Source organism: Lathamus discolor, chromosome 6, assembly GCF_037157495.1.
Source record: "Lathamus discolor isolate bLatDis1 chromosome 6, bLatDis1.hap1, whole genome shotgun sequence".
NCBI classification, from domain to species: domain Eukaryota; kingdom Metazoa; phylum Chordata; class Aves; order Psittaciformes; family Psittacidae; genus Lathamus; species Lathamus discolor.
Genome location: NC_088889.1, coordinates 5,367,222 through 5,389,733, shown reverse-complemented (window position 1 = coordinate 5,389,733; position 22,512 = coordinate 5,367,222). Strand labels below are relative to the sequence as shown.

Here is a 22,512-nt window from a genome sequence, read left to right as displayed (position 1 = left end):
TCAAAGCTAAATTAATGACACAATTAAAACCATTACGACGTCCTCTCAGACGTCAAAAGAGCAGAAGAGTAGCTTCACATCACAGCACCTCTTCTGCTGCGCCTAACTCCTGCCCTAGCAATTCCTTAAGGCACCTGTGCACAGCTCGAGAAGGATTTCGCAGCACTTTGCCCCCAGAGCCATTCATAAAAGCGGTGCCATGTTAAAGGAAAAGAATCATTCACAAAAACCAGATTAGAAGCAGCCAGATTCCCATGATGCTCCTTCCCATTCAAGGGAAAGCCGCAACTCCCATGCTCCTGCCGTCCATTCATGCAGAATCATGAATCCACTGAACTCGCTGGTTTGCTGGCTGCCTCCCCTCCCCCTGCACCATATCCCTATAATGGCAGATGGAATTATTTCTCCTCCTTTCCCCCCTCCCCACCCTCAACCTCTTCATCTCTCCTGAGCAGCTGCATTGTTTGAAAATCCCTCGAGACATGTTGCTATGTCAAATGACGACGTAAATAGCATTAAGCCCCTACTGCAGCAGCAGCCTTGTGATCGCGTCACAAGAAAATCAAGTTCAACGTTGGGGGGGGGTTAGGAAGGGTCTATTTTTGAACACAGCTGGTCTAATATTTAGCATACACACTGGAGTACTTACAGGACACGGAATTAAAGGCGGCATTACAGGCACATCTAATACGCGCAAGTGGATCGGGCGGGCAAAGCCCAAGTCATCTTCGCTTCTACATACGTGCTGTTTTTAACTGGTTTGTGGGGCTGCAGCTGTCTTCACTGCTGCTCAGATGCTTCATGAAATGAGAGTTGTTTAAAGGACACAATCACCACCGTCACAAATCTGCTCAGTTGGCCCTTTTATACTAACCACTCTTCATTAGGATTGTTACCGATGTGTCTTTGGAGCCTTCTGAAATCACTACAGGGACACTGAGAGGATGAGGTAAGGAAAATCTGAAGACCTAATATTATAAATAGGAAAAAAAATAGTAAGCCATAGAGTCATAGAACCACAGAATGGTTTGGGTTGGAAAGGACCTCAAGATCATCCAGTTCCAGCCCCCTGCCATGGGCAGGGACACCTCACACTAAACCATCTCACCCAAGGCTCTTGTCCAGCCTGGCCTTGAACACTGCCAGAGATGGAGCATTCACAGCTTCCCTGGGCAACCCATTCCAGTGCCTCACCACCCTCACAGTAAAGAACTTCTTCCTTAGATCCATTCTAAACTTCCCCTGCTTTAAGTTTGAACCCATTACCCCTTGTCTTATCACTACAGTCCGTAACGAAGAGTCCCTCCCCAGCATCTCTTATAGGCCCGTTCAGATACTGGAAGGCTGCTATGAGGTCTCCAAGCAACCTTCTCCAGGCTGAACAGCCCCAACTTTCTCAGCTTAAATCCTCAGTCCTCACATCACTGTTCACATAAGACCCTTTGCTGAGCCTTTAGAAAACTAGCAAAGAGCCATTACATTTACGGTAGTTAAGCAACACAACTATAAGAAGACCAAACACCCTTTGTGGATGGAGGGTGGGTAGTACAGTGTTTAAGAACATATGAAGTGTAGAAGACTGCCTACTAGGATGGTCAGAGGACACAGTCTTTGTGTAGTTGCTCACTGCAGACATGCAAGACTGCCTTGCCCCAGCAGATGATGCCTGCTGATCAAACCCTCTGTTCCCATTTCACACCAGTGTTCAGGTATCTTGTGTTGGAAATAGATGATCTTTAAGGTCCCTTCCAACCCAAACCATTCTATGATTCTGCATACCCTGTGCTGTCCCAGAACCTGCAATAGGTGGGATAATCCACTACATCAGAGAAGAGACTAACAGATACGCCTGATAAACAGTTCCATGTCAAATGACAATGCAAAAAGACTTAAGGCACTTCTGCATAAGGTCGTCCCACTAGTCAGTACAAGGTGCAGAGAAGAGATGTGATCTGCTCTGTATAAACAATGGAAAAGGGAATTTCCTTGCTCTTAAGAAGGATTAAAATGTTCTCAAACAGATGGGCTAGAAGACAGTGTAGCACACATCCTTGGTTTATCTTCCCAAAAGACTCTGAGATACAGTGTAATGGGGAAGGAAGCAAGCAGGCTATGTCCTAATCCAGGACATCTAGCAGTGACTGGGCTCCTGCTGTCCAAGAAGGGAAAACCTACAACTCCTCAATGGAGCTTTCAGCTCAAAGACCAGGAGATACCTGACAGTCACAGAGAGCCTAAGGTAGGTTTTGAGCCAACTTTTGCAGTCAGCAGATAGAGGATCTGAAAGAGCTGATTTTATCTGCCAGTGTCTAGCATTCTTTAGGATATAAAGTGGAACTGGTACTTCAAATGCTGCTTAGCAGAGGACTGAATATTACACCACCACTTGATCAATACTTGTGGGGATCAAATATTACTCCACGGACTGACTATTACACCACTACTTGATCAATAGTTGTGGGGATCAAATATTACTCCATGGACTGAATATTACATCACCACTTGATCAACAGTTGTGGGGATCAAATAGTACACCACCCTGTCACCAACAGTTGTGAGGACTGAGTATTACACCACAATGTTATCTATAGTTGTGCAGCAATCAGTCATCACCTCCCCATAAGGTCTCAAGGATAAGAAAGGAGGTTCAGCTGACCTTCACATTTCTCTACTGTGACACATCAGCGTTTTAATCATCTCATTTACTAAAAATATCAGGTGAGCTCAGTATTGACCCTAAAAATAAGTTTTAAACTAAACTTGCACATGTCATAGAATCATAGAATAGTTAGGCTTGGAAAGGACCTTAAGCTCATCCAGTTCCAACCCATGGCAACCATGGCAGGGACACCCCACACTCGACCATGTTGCCCAAGACTCCATCCTACCTGGCCTTGAATACTGCCAGGGATGGGGCATTTACCAGTTCTTTACCAGGCTCTGCATGACTCCTGGTCACTTAGCAAGAGACCAACTATGCACAACAGTACCCTGGTGATCTAATAAAAGCAGAAATGATCTTGTGCAACCACACCATCATTTGACAAATAAGTTGCTGACCACGAACAAGGCCTCAACAAAGCATCTGTGGGAAGGATGAACAAACCAGAGTCATCCTGGTGATAGAGCAGAATAGTACAAATGTCCAGATAGCAACCCACGAACACAGTCAGACTGCAGAGGCGTAGGCATGCCCCAGACCAACACCTATATAAAAATAGTTGTCATACAAACAAAGGCAGTATAAAAATACTACATTAGAAAGGGAACATAATGTAACTGAAAAAAATGCCACTTTTTGCATAGGTGGTAAAGAATAACTGATGTGTCAAGTTCAGGATGCTTATTAAAAGGATACTCGTGTAGTCATACATGATTTAAGTAATCAGTAGCTCACAGGAAAAGAGTATCTACTCTTACACAGATGTGACGTTAGCTTTTACTTACAAATGCAAGAACAAAGGCTGCTAAAGAGCATGTTAAACCTAAGAGGCCCAGAGGAGAACCCCAGTTCTACCTTAGGATGGAAAAAGTACCTCCAGATGCCAAATGAAGTTAGTTTGCAGCCAGTAACATCGCAAGTCGATGATGCTGCACTGGAAAAGGGAGTAATACTCAAGGAAGACAGACTGGTAGGGGTGGAAGCCATGTACTTCAGCAAGCAGGTAGTCATGGAGCAGGCATGACTGAGGCACTAGAGAACTGAGACAGAGAGGTAGATCATGCATACAACCAACTAGGAGCAAGAGAGAAGTGCAGAATAGGATGCTCACATTGTAAGCAGATACTGGGAACTGTTACCTCAAGCTCAGGGAAAGTCCATTAAACACCTCTTGCTAGAAACTGAAGCATCTCATGGCTTTATATTCAAAGCCTCATATAAATATCACCACCACAGTGATATAAAGCAACTGCTTGTGAAAACTTAAAAGAAGTCTCACTTGGTTTTTAGCTTCAGGATGGCCAGAGATGCAAGCAAAGCAGTAGAAAAACAGCTCACCATTCTTCATCATACATGAGGAGAAATATGGCTTTAAGTAAGGAGATTCGACTACATCCACAAATAAATGTCATCTCTCCACTGCAGCAGCAAAACTCACCCTAAGCCAGTACCCAGTCTCCAGAAAGAGAATTTGTAACCTTTGAATAAAGGGTAAGAAGCTGAGAGATGAAAGCAAAGCATGAAAACCTCCTGCTTTTTAGTACTGCATCTATGCAGGGCAGAGATGAAGAAGAATTTAAGACTACAGAGTGGCTGCAGATAGATCTACAAAGCCTTTGGGGTTTCTTAAGGGAGAGGAATCCATTTTGGGAGTGTATCCAATTTGGGACTTTCAGAGTTCACAGAAGCAGCACAGCAAGTGTCATGCACGGATGGAACCCATACAGTACTTTCAGACTGGTAATAGCGGACTGTTGCTACACACTAGTAGTATTCACCATATAGAAGCAGATTAAAGTCAGCTGGGTATAACAAGAGCTAGCTTTTTCTGATCATTTTGCAGGGACATAAGAATGCAAGGAATGAGCTTTGCCTTTCAGCAGAATACAGACCAACTGTTAGTTACAGTTCTAAGTTACTCAATGTAGTCCAAGATATTGAGAAAGACACGTAAAACAAGATGCAACCCCCCCATCAGTCACAGTGAAATACAGAACTACAAGAGGAGTGTATGGACACTTACAAGCAAAAAGAGCAGAAACTCTGGACAAGCTGCTCTGTTCTTCAGGAATCAGATCCCAATAGCACAGGAAAGATGATCAAGAGGAAAAGCTCTGGACTCTTCTGCATGTTGTTTCAGTTATTAAGTCCAGAGACAAACTAATCGCCATTTATGTAGCTGTATCAGTCCTTGTCCCAAATGATGGCTCTTGTGTCTCATTTCTGTGATAGATAAAACAAGAAAGACCAAGGCCTGGAAAGCAGCACAGAAGCTAAAGGAGGGTCAGTGCTGAACTTCGATCCAGGGGTATGCTGCACAGCAGACACCCCATGAGAAGATGAGCAGATAGGCAGCAACAGGTAACAGTAGGATTTTAACTATGATCCATCAGTTGCAGACACTCCTATAGAACTCGGAAGCAGAGCACTGGTATCCTAAGGAATAACAGAAGCTGCAGTAAATTGTAGCTAAAACAAAGCCCTGTTTGTACCTAGCAAAAGAAGTCTCCAGGTAGAAATGCTACACTCTAGCAGTGTGTATAGCATAATGTAACGCCTGCATCCTATCTAACAGAACTTGCTATGTTCCAACACAATTCTAAAAGCAAATATATATGCACATTTGATCAGGCACTAACAAATAGGTTCAGATCCCTTTTATTCAACTCCACATGCTACACTGCCAGGGAACTCCTTTCACACTGCACTGGTTGCACATGTAATTTCATAGCTACAGCTTCCCTAAGAATAATGAATATTCTAAACACCTAATTACATAGAAATATAGAATGGGTAAAAAATGCCAGACCTTATTGAAAGTGTTACAGCTCTGTTAAACAGTTTTAAGTTTCAATATACACATGCATACACAAGCCAATTCCTCACTCCTCAAAGACAGCACAGCAGAAGATGGATCTCTAAGTGAAAGCCCAAAACCTCTTGAGCCACAGGGATCACTTAGGTTTTTAATGTGTATTAGCAGTTCTGTTACTATAAAACATAGGAAGAAAACACACTTTATTAATACTTGCTTCCATTTGCTCCTCCCTGGCTCCAATTAATGTCAAAATATATCACAGCCTCTGAGATACACGCACCAAGTCAGAAGGCTCTCAGCAACATGCAGGATCAATCAATAAGCCCGTTCACCCAAATACTATGCTCAACACTGTAAGAATTCCCAAATTGAGCCTGTCCTAATTACAAAGATAACTAAAAAAACCCCCACAAAATCAAGCAGGCTGGAAAACCAGCTGCAGGGGCTGATAGCCAGGGGGGCTGCACAGTCAAGTCACTGCAATGCTTCAAATGTCATAGAACCATGGAATGGTTTGGGTTGGAAGGGACCTTAAAGCTCATTCAATTCCAACCCTGGCCACAGGCAGGGATACCTTCCATTAGACCAGGTTGCTCCAAGCCCCTGTGTCCAACCTGGCCTTGAGCACTGCCAGGGATGGGGCAGACACAGCTTCTCTGGGCACCCTGTCAGTGTTACTTCAGGTAGCCAGGGGAGCACAGCTTTGATGCTCACCACACATCCCCTGGCTCCAGTATGCCACAACGGAGCTTGACACAAGACACCAGCGTAGAATCATGGAATCAACTGGGTTGGAAAAGACCTTTAAGACCATCAAAAGTCCAATCGTAACATGGGACCTGCATGAGGACAGTCACAAGTCCTGCTTATGAAGGGCACTGTTTTGCCCTTGTGTGGTTTTGCTCATCGCTACCTCCATACATCCAGTGAGGACAAAGAGTGTGATAGGATGCAATCCCAGGATGTTTCAGAGAGAAGTGCCACCGGAGGAGTGGAAAGGTTAGTACTGTGTGACAGGCAGCATCTCAAGCTCCCGTTCCATGTCTCCTCTTTTCCTGACACTATTCTCAACCCCCTCCAAGGCTTTTTCTGATATTCATTGGTGGTACTGGTTTTTACACAGCATGAAGAAAGCTATTTCAATTTACTAACTCATTTTAGCAAGGGCATATAGACTATTTCCAGTACTTCATGTAACATTTAGTTTTCCTCGTGTTGTTATTATTGCTTGCCTGTGACAATGCACACACTATGTACATACATGTAAACATGAATTATTCATTGCTATTTACAAATAAAAGTCTAAAATCTCCAGGTTTGTCATTATTAGAACAGTAATTGGAAAAAACCCAAACTTTTTCCTTTATTTTTTTCCCAGTTTTAAGTTCAGCAGAGTGAGTTCCAGAATGACCAGAATTCCTTAACAGGAATTCAAGAGTCACTTGCAGAGACTGAAACAGATGATAGCCTGGATTAACGAAAACATCGTGCCCTTACTTTAAAGTGAGCATCAAAACATCTCTAGATTGATGAAAACAAATTTAACAAGTAAAATGAGCTTCTAGGCTAATTCAGCATCATTTTTTATGTCCCCTATAATTTCATCTGCATTCAGCATCCACAGACAAGCAGCCAAAAGACAGACACTTAAAAGCACAGTTTTCAGGGTCCTCCACAGTGCTACTAAGGAAAAGCACACTTTATTAGTCCAGATCTAACGCACAAAGTAGTCCAGAACCCAGTTCAGCACTAAGTGTTGCTCGTGCTTAAGGAGTTACACAGCAAGCGCGCTTGTACCTATTAGCTACACCATCTTTACAATGGTTCATTTTTCATCATCGTGCATTTTTTTGCCCCTAAATAATTTGTTCTGGAAAACAGAACAACTGAGATTGCTCTCTCTATGAGGAGCTTCTAACTACCATTATTTGCCTCACACAACGTATTCCTGAAGAAACCATAAGAGCGATTATCACAATTTCCTCAGCAGAGCCATCCATTGGGGATTTTGAGAGCTTTGACAAATAAAAAGGGTTTGGTGTAATGGAACTCAACCTGCTAAAAAAGCGACAAGAGGCTAAAATACACACTCACAGAATGAAGCTGTAGGACAGCGCTGTTTGTATCATCCAGTCCTCGTGCCACAGACTGCTCCCTGTAGAGCCTCTTAAAAGGCCCAGTTTTAAGTCTCTCTGCTATAAAGCTTCCACCTACTGCCTTAAACCAGATTTGCAAAACAGACTTTCACTCAGTGAAAACAACCCAGCGCTCATTTTTCCATGTAATATTCAGTTTATATTACACTCAAAGTGATAAGCAATATATTGCAGCTTTTGTGCTAACAGAAGGTGTTTAATGGCCCAGGGACTAGCACAAGGGCTCTTGGTTTCGGCATCCACTAGTTTGTTATAAACAGAATCCTAGAACGTTTTGGGTTGGAAGGAACCTTAAAGCTCACCTAATTCCAACCCCTTGCCATGGGCAGGGACACCTTCCACTAGAGCAGGTTGCTCCAAGCCCCTGTGTCCAACCTGGCCTTGAACGCTGCCAGGGACGGGGCAGCCACAGCTTCTCTGGACAGCAAAGAAAGGCAGTAAATTCCTGTGTATTAAGGCAAATGCAACCTATTCCCCCAGCCAAAGACTGCCAGGCAGATGCAGTGACCCTGGATGTCTGCAGGGATGACTAATTCCTGGTTCTTCACTCTGGGTTCCAATACGGAGTAAGTCCTCTGCCCCACTGATCCAATTAGCTAGTGTGCAAAACATTAACACTTAAGATGCCATTAGGTCCCAGAGGTAGCTATGAACCTACAGAGACAATATACATAGTATGTGACATGTGGAAAAGGCTACTTCTGCTGTAGTTTACATTCACAGAAGAAAACTCAAAGCACCTAATTCACATTTAAATCACCTTTACACCTTCCTTCTCCTGGTCTTCATGTGGTTTACACACCATTAACACAACAAATACTGCACAGAAGCACTCTGGCAGTGAGGTTCACAGCAAGCGAGCTTCCAATGCTTTCTGGAAGAGGCTAACTCGGTCTTGCTGGGTGTGAAATAGCACCTTCTGCTAAGAACTTGCCAGATCACTTACTGCTATGTGTAACCCGCGACACCGACTGCTAAACGTCCTTAAGTTGGTTTCATCCTTCAAATCAACTGTGACAACGTGGTCTGTTCTGCTGTATGCTGACAGCTGATCTGTAAACAAAGTCCTTTTGCATGGATGTCACTAGTTACCTGCAGAAGTTACCGAACAAGGTGAAGTAGTCCTAGGACTGCATCCTGGAGCTTTCAGGGCCTCTATCATGTATTTCTCCCTAAGGATTCTGCTCAGTTTCTTCAAGTTAATCCAAACAAATTTATGCTGAGAAAACGCAAGAGAAGATGATAAAAGAGAGCGAGTAAGGAGGGGAAAAAGAACAAACCACAGAAGCAGGTCCAGAGGAACATCACAAAGATGCTGCAAGGGCTGAAGCACCTCTGCTATGAAGACAGGCTGAGAAGCTGGGCTGGGTCAGCCTGGAGAAGAGGAAGCTCCACGGACAACTTACAGCAGCTCCAGTGCGTGAAGGGGCTACAGGAAACCTGGAGAGGGGCTCCGGACAAGGGCCTGTAGGGACAGGCCAAGGGGAATGGCTTGAACCTGATAGAGGGGAGACTGAGCTGAGCTCTTAGGCAGAAGCTCTTCCCTGTGAGGGTGCTGAGGTGCTGGCACAGGGTGCCCAGAGAAGCTGTGGCTGCCCCATCCCTGGCAGTGCTCAAGGCCAGGTTGGACAGGGCTTGGAGCAACCTGCTCTAGTGGAAGGTGTCCATGCCTGAGGCAGGGGTTGGAGCTGGATGAGCTTTAAGGTCCCTTCCAACACAAACCATTCCATGATTCTATGATTAATTTATTGAGAAATTAATATGTATTCAAATTAAACGTATTCAACTTAAACCCTCCATCAGGTCTCTACAGCGTCTGACAACTGCTCCTTTAGTAAGCGGCCAACACCATTCTAGGCAAAACCACAGGAGCTTTCCTCACTCCATCCAAAAGAAACTTCCTTCAGAGATGAAAACCAAGGGCTCATTTCAAATCAAAGACCCTGATGCTGCAACTTTCTGTGAAAGGTGACTTCAGTGCATCAAAACAAGGCGAAAATGTTTGAAAGCATTTTGTCAAGTGTAAGAAATACAGGGGAATTTCAAGTATGTCGAGAGGGCTCAGGTGATAGAAGGCTGTAAACCCATTAATTTACCTTGAAATAGATCACAAAAGGTCAAAATAACTGCCGGATTCTGTTAGTCTTCGAGTTAAGCTCAAGAAAGTGAACCTTGTCATTTCTGTACAAGAAAAGTAGGAAGATGATGTCCCCTTCCTTACCAAGTCTGTCTGCATTGCAACCCCCTCTGTTAAATACAAGTATTCTTACCTGCCACCTCCAAGATGTGACAAGGATTTAACCAGGGTGCAGGAGCAAGGAATCACAAATGACAGGGCAGAGATTAAAGGGCAAAGAGGTGCAAGGTAGGTACAGCAGGGACAGATTTGCCATGGGTGGCACTGGCCATTTGTAGCAGTAGGTCATGGTAACAGCTAAGGCACAAGCAGAGTAGTCAGCACCAGGTCAGCTTCAGAATGCTCCCTGCTATGTTGTTACCAAGAAAGCAGAAGTAAAAGCTTCCTGCCTAGGAAATGGAGAGGGAACATTTCTGGAGTTGGCACCATATCCCATTCCTTTCTTGTACTCACAAATCACACTAGAGGAGAAAGAACACCATAGATCCCAAATCTAAACATGACAGCTATCAGTTTATGATGCACCTGGAATCTTAGGGTTAGAGAGTAGGGCAAGATGAAACTACCAGGACTAAGCAACTCAGGAACACTGCACTGAGCTCAGGAAACTATTGGAAGTAGTCAGCTACATAGATTTAATTGCAAAGCCCTGTATTTTCTTTAGAGACACGTAGCAGAATCAAAGTTCTGGACACTAGTTCCTGAACAGTATTATAGGCTTAAAAGACAATGTATTCCACTTAAATTACCTTTTGTGACAATACATTGAAAAGAAATGGGGTTTTTTTCAGTCCAAACAATTTCTTAGGGGCAAACATTATCACCTGGGTGTATGTAATACAAATACTGACAACCACCAACTTTAAAGCAGAAAATGGGAATTTACTTTGAAAAAAAGAAAGTTTGGAATTATATAGTAACTGATGACAGAGTTAAAATCTCCCTTCTTCTATTTACATGCCCTTACCTGCAAGTAAGTAGATACTTACACTTGCAAGTAGGAACACTACTTAGCTACAACTAACCTAAGGTGTAGCTAAGCACATGCACAGCTCATGCACAACTCCATGACCAGTCCTGTGAAGCCGCCAGCTAAGAACGTGTACCAATACCAAATTCTATTGACAATTTCCCTACAGGCAAACACTCTTTAAAGCTCTTCCCCAGCTTGACTGGTTTTCACTATGTTCTTCATATAGCAGCCCATAGGTAATGAGTTCCTATAGCAAAGTTCTTCTCAAGTCTGCTCAGAACATACCTATTGGCAGCAGTGCAATAAGTGAAGCTTTTCTGATTGCAAATCCACGGCTCTTGAACCAAACTGCTGGCACAAAGCACCTGAGGTGTCTTGGACACCTCATTATTGAATACAGCAAATCGGGGAACAGCCTCATTACACAGCATTCAAATAACTGTCTCCATTCACAGAGCAGTTTCCTTTCTGACCCTCTCTGAACCTTTGCAAGTCTTTAATAGTGTAACACAACAGACACTTTTCAAAGGTGCTGCAACAATAATATAGCCATGAACTAAACTACTTAGCAAAAAAATCAGCTTTACAACGTGCTTGAAAACACATTGAAAAGTCTTTTAAAGGCTTTAACTACTTGTCATTAATCCACCGGTATTTATTGCTCCAACTAAGCCACAAGTTCAGAACATCAGGCCTGCCTGGAACATCAGTACAGCCAGTTTAATGTGCACATACAAAGAAATATCAGATCCAGGTCAGCTGGCATTTAACATTCAGAAAGGCATATCAGTACTTCCCTCATGATGGTGGTTATGCAACTTGCATTTTGTACATAGATATCACTCTTGATATAAGTATACCCTAAGAGCACAAGAACAGATTCTTCTGAAATAGAACAAACATACCTGATCCTTAAAAGCCCTCTTGTTGCTTGTGGCAGAGAGCATCTATCCATTCACCAGGATGAACTAAGTGAGAAAGGAACAGAAAACACGCATATCTCACCCAGTTCAAAGAACTGGAATTAGAGCCATTCTTCCTTAAAGTGATTAAGGATCATTACTGAAGAGGAACAAGCTCATGTCAATTTGAAGAACAACTGCAGGACCACCATAAAGAAGTTGAAAGCTACTTTAGAGGCCTGCAAGGGAAACACTCCAGTTGTTACAGCCTTAGCTCTAAAAGTCACCCACCTTATAAATGACAACATCTGAACAGACTGCAGAGACCACAAGAGCCTGAATGCAGGAAAACTCAGTCTAGCTAAAACGCTGACTGCATTTACACTGTGACTGTGTTGACTACAGCATCACAGGTACGTCCAGACACTGCAGTGACATCGTTACATACAGGATTCCAATGAACAATACCAATTACTTCCAACCCAGCAGAAAACAGAACTTGGATGCTCTGTTTGCTCTAAGAAGGACTGCTCTCTACCACCTAAACATACATAGAGAAAGGAAGACTCTTCTGCCTAGGGAGTTTCATATGCCACCTTACACTGGACACTAAAAATCAGAGATAGCAGCATTTATACCAACAGAAGCGTGTGCCCTTGCAGTAAACTCATAAACCAGTTACCATTAAACAAGGTGAAGTCCTTGAGTCTTTTAGTCATTCTTATGCATTCACTAAGCAGCCCCTTACAACTTGGTATAGGGGGTTTCTTGAGGCTTCACATAGCACCATAGTCTTGAAGGTTTCTGTCCTGGGTTTACCATTAGCCATTTTTCTCCTTAGTAACTGGTGCAAGCTCTGTGTTTTGGCTTCCAGCCTGGGCAGAGAGCTGATAACACCGATTGGTTTTAATTGTTGTAAGTAATCTTTATTCTGGCCAAGGACTTTGTGAGTCTCATGCTCTGCCAGGGAAGAGGGGAGGCCAGGAGGAAGCAGAGACAGGACACCTGACCCAAGCTAGCCAAAGAGGTATTCCATACCACAGCACATCATGCCCAGGGAGGTAACTGGGAGTTACCCGGAAGGGCACGGGCTCTCTTCGTGGGGGTCAAACTCGTTCGGCGGTGGTATCGTATTCTCTTCTCTTGCTATTTTCTCTTATCATTATTATCATTGGTGGTAGCAGCAGTGATTTGTGTTACACCTTAGTTACTGGGCTGTTCTTATCTCAACCCATGGGAGTTACATTCTCTCGATTCCCCTCCCCATCCCTCCGGGAGTGGGGAGGGTCGGGGTGGGGGGAAAGGAAAGAAAGAGGGAGAAAAAAAAAGGGGGGGGGGGAGAGTGAGTGAACGAGCTTTTGTGGTTGGCTTTAAACCACAACAGTTTCCTTTACCCAACATCATTATGCTGAGAAACCGGTCTCACAGTACAGAACTCTCCTGCTTATCAAACACCTCTACACACAAAGCTACATTTCTCACTTTATCTTGACATACTGTACATAAGCTAATAACCTTGCATGAAATCTGCCTTAATAAAAGGGATATAGATTACAAGAGGAATTCTTGGGTGTTATACTTAGCTCTGATTGGAAAATCATTTGTCAGCACGAGACCTGAGGAAGCTTTCTCCTAACTGATCCCATACAAATATGCATTTTACAGCCATTTACCACACTTTTACTAATGAAACAATCCCTATCATGTGTTCTTAAACACATTAACTCATTCCATATGACTATGACTATGAACACTCGTCACCCCAATAGAGTTTACGCCTCTCTAATCTGATCTTTGACTAGTTTATGCACATGAAACAAACGAGGGAGGATTTAGATAAATTTAGGTAGTCAATAATACAATGAGTAACTTAAGGAACATGTTTTCAACAGCTTTGAGTTACAAAGAAATCACCCTTACGGCTGAGGTCCATGAAATCAAACTTGCTTCAAGCTGAGGGAATATTCAGGTGTAACAGCTACATGTTTTTGCTCCTATTATGATTTTAGACAGCTACTACAGGGATAGGCGAGATTTTGGTCTGGCCTGGTAAGCTGTTCTTATGGAAGACAAAGAGTTTTAGATACTGATTCCAGTATTAAGCCCTATTGTTCTGAGAAGTTCAATATGAACAACTGTAAAATTAATCTGCAAGGCCTTTACCATTTATATCTGTAACATTTGCACTGTGCACAAGAGCAAACCTCTTTCAAAATCAGAGCTGTATGTATTAGCATGCATGAAATTCATGTGCCATTGCATGAATATATAAGCATGCCTGTGAATCACAGAATCAACTAGGTTGGAAAAGACATTGAAGATTGTCAAGGAAGTTTAAAGAAGGTTTTAACTCACTTATTTCACTCGCAACCTTGTCCAGTTTCTCCTTTGACCTACTGATGAGAACCACCTTCATTCCACGTCTTGCTAACTGCAACAAAACAAAACAGGAGACATAAGAACAGTCATAAATCACTTCCAAGTTAGTATTCTAGTTAAAGGAATTGCATCGTTTGTCAGATACACAACAAATATGACCAGCAGGTTTGAAAACATTACAATTTTAAATAGAGACATGAAGGGGAAAAGCAGGACAACTACTTCCATGCTACTTCTTACTTGGTTCCCTTCATGTCAAGTGTATTATCTGTCCATACAAGTTCATATAAAACAGAAAACCAACAGCAGATATTTCACAGCACTTTTACACCTCCTCTGGAAGTCAAAGCAAAGAAGATACCACCATAATTAAGTTTAACATGCCAAGGTAACATACCCATGGTCATTTGAACACCCATGCGGCAAAACGACCCCAGCACTCAATACTGCCTTCCTTTAGTCAGGCTCCCTCTTACTTGTACTAATCATAGGTAAAAAGGTTAGCTTACTCATGCAGGTGTCTTAGGGAAGCTATCAGCTGTGGTCAGAGCATATCCTGGTCACCAAATCAGACCTACCACTGCAAGATCAAAATGGGACCTAACAAGTCAATACAAAAGTGTCTGAAAGAAGACAGCTACATATCTGAATCACTGCAATGAAAGCAAGGAATGTTTGTGACTACTGTGTAAGTCCCTGTTCCAGTGAAAAGTAAAACCAATATACCCACAGTTCATGGTGACATTGCCTTTCAGACACTTAACACCTAACATATAAAACAGGAGAGTTCACATTGCTCCAATAAAACCCCTTCACCGCCCCAGATAGCAGATGAGAATAGGTCTTAAAGAAAATCTAATTCCCCACAAACGCCACAGCACAGTACAACAACAACCTAAAGTAACTTAATGTCACCTACCTTTCAGGCTTCTTTCAGAGAGAAGTATGAAGTTTGTCAGCAAACTCTGTATTTCACTCCTATGTGTGATCTCTAAGCAGAAGAAACCTCATACTAGACCTCTCATGGGCCCATAGTGAGGTGTGATGAAACTAAAGCCACTCATACGAGGAACTACTAATAAACTGCTGCCAAGTTCAGGCTTATGGGTAACTTAAGCTTTCCACTCGAGGAAATGATGTGTATTATGGGGACAATTATCTAAAAGAGATGAACCTCCAGATAAGCACCTGAATCTCTGGAATACACTTTTCATAAAGCCAGGCCTGGAAAGCAGGGCAGGGAGAAGGGAATAACATAGCAATTCTCATTGCACAGGATAAAAGCAGTGAAGGCAAATTCTTTACTTCAAACTATCTCAGCCTGTGACACTGAGGACACTCTGAGAGTCATCTAACTCAGTCTGAAATAGCTGTGGTCCCAAAGGGCACAAAAGCCTCAGAGATGCTCCTCATGGGTACAAGCTGCAGAGTGCTGACACGCAGTTTGCTTGCTTCCAGCAGTCATGACCTCCAGGCTCTCGCACTGCTTAAGTGGGTACCTGAGATTTATGGAAAAGTACCTGTCTGTACTTAGCTCAAATGCCAAGGAAGTAAAGCCACGCCAAGGCACCCAGATAGTGGAACTTCAGCACGTTTAGAAAGCTTCTACCACGAGAACAAGCTTGACAAACTGCTGCTATATTCACACTAAAGGGACACGCTCCGAGAAGCACATCTGGAAATGGAAACCCATACCTGAGTACAGAGCACATCGAATGGCCAAGGAAAGAGCCAGGAACTAGCAAGATACCACTAAAACAAGTAATAAAACCTGGAAATGATACAGTGCTCAACAGCAAGTTCAGTTTGAATGTAAGCAAATCAGTTCCTGCTGAGTGCTCTGACTTCACTATAGAGGCTTAGTGGGTTGAAAGGGACCACAATAGCCCAAAGAGCAATAACAATCCTCTGAAATCCCAATAACTACTTACACTCTTATATAAGACAAAAGGAAGACATTACCTGCTTTGTAGATAACCTGTTACCGTACTTGGATCTATGGCCAGCATCCATAGGATCATGAAAATGCTGAATGAGAAGACCTTAAAACTAATCACAAACACTCACCCAGAGTAGCAAACATTGAGAAGATGCTCTTATAGACTAAAAATTGATGCAAGTGAGAGTTACCATTCTAATGGTGTTGGTGGATGTTGTCTGATTCCCTTAAATGCTGTGTTAGTAACTACCACATTTTCCACTTCGGTAGCAACACACTGCTGCCATTAAAGCCTCTCCTCTCCAGGATGGAAAGGAATGTCATTAACAACCACCAAAGCAGAGTTGAAACACTTCTTAGAGCAGGTATAACAAGAGGATCTATAAAAACCAACACTGAGCAGATGTGCATAGCAGAGTACTGCAGAGCACGCAATGGGATCACAATCTGCAGTCTATCACTACCATTCAAATACATCTAAGATTACATTTTAACTCGTGATTTGCGTAAGCAAACAGCAACAGGACAACAAATAGCAACTCCTGACCATAGCCTTTAAAAAAATAAAGGGTGGGGGGGGATGCATGCTGCTTTGGAATCAAAAGACTGGGTGAGCATCACCATGTAATGGTTGGACTTGATCTTAAAGGTCTTTTACAACCTAGTTGATTCTATGATCACCCAGACAGAGAAAACTTGCTTTTACTACAGCACTCCTCTCATGAAGAGGAGGTCTAGTGAGGAGCTCCTCTTAACTGAGCAAAGAGTAAAGATCTTAACAGTACAAGAGTGGCCCTTTGCTTGAAGAAGGAAAGTAACCAACAGAGCAAAGTACTACCAGAGAATCCACATACTTGTAACATCCTCCCATCGATCACTGGTGGCCATGTCAGACTTTCAAAGAGGTGATTCTCAACACACCATTACACTTCTCACAAACTCTTCCAAGGAGAAGGGATTTATCTACACGATTATAACCACGGCCATCAGTGCCCAAGTAGTTGCATGCCGGTGGTATTTATAGTGACCTGAAGGGAATTTCTAGGAGCAAGTCAAGCCTTTGCTGGCAGCCTTATGAAGATGCCTCTAGAGTTAATGGAAAGACTGAGAAGTCTCTTTAGGTATTCCACATTCCACCATATATCCATACTGACTTCATCAAGTATTCTTCATCCACCTGAACTGTAAGGGTGATTTGTGCTTTACCCTAAATAAAGTGGCAATAATAAATCTAATCCATGAAAAATGTGGTTCATTCTATAGCCCAAGAATAAATATTTGTACCCTTTAGGGTGCTCTGTGCCTACAGCAACTATAGCAAAGAAGCTGAAACAGTCATTGCTTCCCAGAAGGATCTTGTAGAACATAAAGCAACTTGTGGTTTCATTCACCCCCTAACCTAACACATCGATGCTGAATCTGATTTCCTATGATGTTCAGGGGGTCCCACACCAGAGGACTTCCTCCTGACAGTGCTATGCTCTGGCCACAGTGACCTCCTTCCATTTGCTCTATGCAATTTAAGTACTGCGTCATTTGCTTCAGCACCACATAACTGGATATTGGGCACACAGGAGATGTCAGGTTTACACCAGAATTGGGTGCTGTTGGCACCAGACTTCATTCCTTTAGCAGCAAACATCCCTTTCTTGACCCAGCAGGACAAGGTGCTACTTGCTGCAAAGCAGAAAGGAACTTCAGGGGCCAGGGATGCAGATGGCAGGGCAGACAGGTATGAAGGGAAACCTGAAGGACAAGGGCTACCCATGAAGATGAATAGTTCTTTCCCCGTGGGCTCGGCAGAATGGAAAACTGAAGAGAAAGGGAATCTCTCACAGTTGATCTGCTCACAAAGTCATGCTGGTGTTTCAGAGAACACAGAAATGAGTACAGACAGGCTCACTCTGATACTGATGCTGGAGGTGAAAGTTATTTTTGCTATAAGTTGTTGTAGTCAGCACTATTTGTCATGATGTTCTCTGGGCTTATAGGCTAAATTGCCCCATACTAACAGGCACTTTCTGTCTTAAGCAATACATTCCAGTACCGTATCTGGAGCCCACATATCCATCAAGAGCAAAAGTACAGCAAAAGAGACAGAGGTAAAACCCAGCTTCAGAGACTTTGTGAACTATAGAGAATAATTGGAACATACTGCAGGCAGCTGGAAATGCCATTTAGTCAGTGCCTGGAAATACCAAAAAGAAATACCAAGGGTTGAGAAAGTGAAAATAATTTGAACAACTAAAAAAAGTCTAAAATAAAAACTGAAGGAAAAGGGCTGAAAATAGAGTTTACAAATAAAGGATGGAACCACAAAGGGATTCAACTTTCACCAGATGGAGGCAAGGCAGGAGACCTCTTTCCCTACAGCTATCTAGTGTGACGTGTCCCTGCCCATGACAGGGGGATTGGAACTAGATGTTCTTAAGGTCCTTTCCAACCCTAACTATTCTATGATTCTATCTATGTTAAGATAGGGCTGGGACATTCAACCTGCTGTTTGACAGAGTTGAGACAGCATGACATCTCACCAAGGATCAAGATACACTTCCAAGTGAGAAGAATTCTTACCTCTTCCGCATAGGCTTTCCCAATTCCATCAGTAGCTCCTGTGACCACTGAAAACAAACAGATATAAGTTAGTTGCTTCACAGAAATCATTACAATGGGTGTCCATTAGTAGGCTATTAAGTTACTCATTCCAGCCAAGAGCCACATCAAAGTCTCTGAAATAGGTGTACAACTTCTATTAAATCTCTTGGAGAACTCACACTAAAACATTTCCATATGTAAGAAAGGAGAGGAAGAGATAGTTAGGAGCCTAAGGGTTGTTTCAAGAATCAGGTTCAGCACCCCTTCACATTCCAGTCCTCTGGTCCACTACATTTCTTCAGAAGCTTTGCGGACTAAGAGGTTTCCAAGTCATTCAACTAAAACAAGCTCAGCTATGGCTATTAAACCGGCTTTCATCTTAGTTTTAAGTATATAGTACAACAAAAAGTAGCTTAAAGCCTGTAATCATACAATAAAACAAACACTTTGGGACACAGGCAACAGGTCTCCGTTAGTGACTCTCCAGTAGATTGCAGATCCCTGTGACCATTGTGCTTACGAGCAGCGAGTACGAGTGACCGATGCAGGCATCAATTCCAAGCTGGCCTTCTTGAGGTTAAAGTCTTTCACCCGTGGGTGACTGGGATCTGTGTCAAACCTCAGATCTTTCTAGGATTCTTTTCCACATGCTGAGAAGCTCCGAGTGACTCAACATGCCATTAGTTTGACAGATTATTCCAGGGCTCTCGCCACACCAAAGCTGATCGTCTCAGTTTGCTCACTAAACAGCAGTTCCTCCATTCAGAATCTGCTTTTCCAACTACTTTCTAAGCAAGCACATTCAGAACCACTTTCTTTAAGTGTCAGCTCTTCTTTTTCAAACCCCATGCCTGCACCTCAACATCCTCAACTCATTTAGCTCTCCACTCATTCATTTGTCTCTGCTTTCACTCTAAGTGGCTACAGAACATCCTGGATCTTTCTCTTTGTCCTAAGCTTGGTTTATGCTTCCATTGCTTATTCCTGAACACTGGGATGCCCAAATAATCGGGCTTGGTTAATGTTTCAGGAAACTGAAGAATCACAGAATGGTTTGGGTTGGAAAGGACCTTAAAATCATCCAGTTCCAACTCCCTGCCATAGGCAGGGACACCACACACTAAACCATGGCACCAAAGACTCCATCCAAGCTGGCCTTGAGCACCGCCAGGCATGGAGCATTTATCACTTCAGTGTTGGTTCAGCTCTCAGATCAGGCTCTACCTGGGCAGAACTCAGAGCAGCAGAGAGGTGTTGTCCAGCACAGAGATTCAGCAATAACTTCCCCTCAGGGCAGCAGAAGGAGACGCATTTGCAGATGATTTGATTAGTCACTGCTTGCAGATCACCCATAACAGTTGGCATGCAAACAGCAGCCAGAATATTTCTGTGTTGAGTAATAACAGCGAGGAAATGCTGTAACCATTTTAGTTTCTGTGCCTGCTAGCTATGAATAAATGGACGTAATAACAACTGATGAAGCCGGCAGTGAAGGTCCTATTTGAGCTTGAATGGCCAACAGTGCAATAACAGGCTAAGAATGAACATCCAGTCATGCCCCTGACTCAAACTAGATTTACAGATGACCACAGATGAAGGTGCCTGCACATTTATCCCTTCCGTGGATTTAAAGTTCATCTGTAAGATGCCATAGCTCCAGTGAGGTAGGATATGCATGCTGCACACACAGGATGCTCTGGCTAGTAAATGAAGTTCTAGCTGCAGCACTGTCAGCACCAGTGACTTTTATTGTGAAAACCAAGATGTGTCACATCTTTTTTGCCACTTCCTATCCAGCCGCGATTAGGAAAGTGTGAGTAACAGCTCTGTTATAGAAACAAATCCACATATAGAAAGGTCAAGAATGGGTCCAAACAACAAAGAAAGGAGGCCCTGGGGAAGAAACCAAGACCAGGGGTCTCCAGGAGATAAAAACTGATCATAGTGGTATTTCAGTGATGGCCAGGACACCAATAGATGGGTAAGTTCTAAACTGACCCAATCTGGAAAGCATTCAACTTCAGCAACTTGGTTAAAGGGGTTGTTTCCTTCATCACAGGTAGTGAGGTACCTGAAGAACAACCATTCCCTAGAACGCTTGTAGATCGCTTCTCCTCTTTCCAACTAAAAATTCATGGACTTAATGGTTTTATTCCCAGATAACAAGCTCAGCATTTTAAAACACTGTTTCCTGACAACACCAGTTGTTCAGCTTCTAACAACCACGTTGAGTGTGTCTGCTCCGTAAGGCAGGGACTCCAAAAAAGCATCTATAGCACTTTAAAGGCTTAGTAAAGCACAACTACTTTTAGTCAAGGATGTTTTCCTCATTTATTGAATCCATTGCTTCGGTAAATTGTAATGGAAATCAGCTGGAGCACAAGACTGAAGGTGAAGATCAGGGATTTCTATCTGAAGTACTAGGAACAGCATGGATCCTCTCTTTTTAGCCCCTACTTCAAATGAAAATAACTGTTGTCCGGAGGTTAAAGTACCATCCTGAATAGAATTTGAGAAATTTAAACAAATACAATACAGATAAATGATGAAAAACATGACAAAAATCTCACCCAGAAAAGAAGAAGTGCTTGAGCCATCACCTACATAAATGGGCACCTAGTTATTGTCCTGCTTCTGCTGCAGGTAAAGGCATAGGCATCAGAATACAGCACACAGGTAGCCTTTCTTAGCAATGAGGGAAATACTCTTCTCACAAGAAGGCACTAATACCATCATTTTATTAGTGGCTCCACTTTGAGGACAACTTTGTCTCCTGCTTCGTGCTCCCACACCATCCTGAGTACACACAGTACAAGGACTGGTTTCCAGCACTCACCCTAAGAAACACCTTTTTCTGGCCACGTTTCTCTTCCTAAGGCCCTTCAAGAGAAGTTTCCTGGCTCAGCTCTCACCCATTGTAAGCAAATGGATTTCCCAAACCAACTGCACTGGTGCAGAGGCTGTTGAGATCTGCACTAGAGGACTGTGATGGGGAACATGCACTAATACTGACCAGCAGCACCCAGTTCGGCCAGGGAGCTCCAGTTACCGTCCATTATGGGATCCCGGAGAGTAGTTTGGTGGGTCAGAAAGGCTGCCCAGATATCCATAGGGGCAGGAAGCAATACTTATACCATACCTTGTAAAAGCGATGACAAGAGGTGGGATAGATAAAGGGAACTGATTGGACCAACATCACACAAGTCAAGATCCAGTCAACCTTACCTTCTTCCACATTTTGGGTTACCTGAAGTGGATGTGCTATGGGTAAAGGGAGAGTAATAGGAAAAAAATAGGCTTTGGTTCAAGGTACCTGATTTTCATATTGATTATGCTCATCTCTAGTCTCTACTCTGGAGCCAAGCGTTGCAGTTTTAACCACTCCACAAAGTGAATTCCTACTATTGATGTGACAGAGCTAGTTTAACTCCAAGTGTGCATTAGGCTTGTAAATTCTGTTTCTTAACACAGACTGCCTTCTGACTGTAGTTACAAACTGACTGCAGTTGGCAGAGCTGGAAGAATGCAAAGCAAGCAGGGTAGGAATAAGTTATTGTCTGTACAAGAAAGCTGCACCAGCTCGCAAGTGTGATTGTACACATTTACTCAGTAGTCAGACTAACTGTAGTAGCTTCCCACTTCAGCCATCTGCCGTCTCCAGAAGAGGAGTGAGAAGAATGCCCAGGCAGTTCACGTGTGAAGCCACCAAATCAAAGTTTGCCTAAATGGAAGCTTGTATGGAAGCCCTGGCTGATTTTCGGCAAAGAAGTCAACATCCATCTTCCCCTGACTTGGGGGGTGTAGACGAAAAGGGGAAGAAAGATAAGGAAAGGAATTGGGTAACATGACAGCTCACTTCTAAAAACATCAATACATGCACTTGCACTGGGCTGGAGATGGTCTGCCCCAGGAGGTCATCACTAGCCAGAGTTCAGCAGCTCTGAACATTCA

At 43.1% G+C, this 22,512-nt stretch overlaps 1 protein-coding gene across 1 annotated transcript in view; it reads right to left on the bottom strand.

Moving 5' to 3' along the window:
- The window catches only part of HSD17B12 (hydroxysteroid 17-beta dehydrogenase 12), a 94,532-nt gene that overhangs the window by 41,327 nt on the left and 30,693 nt on the right, over positions 1-22,512 (bottom strand). Inside the window, 2 exon segments of the mRNA XM_065685902.1 lie at positions 14,004-14,079; positions 18,541-18,587. Of these exon segments, the coding sequence (XP_065541974.1) occupies positions 14,004-14,079; positions 18,541-18,587 (123 nt within the window).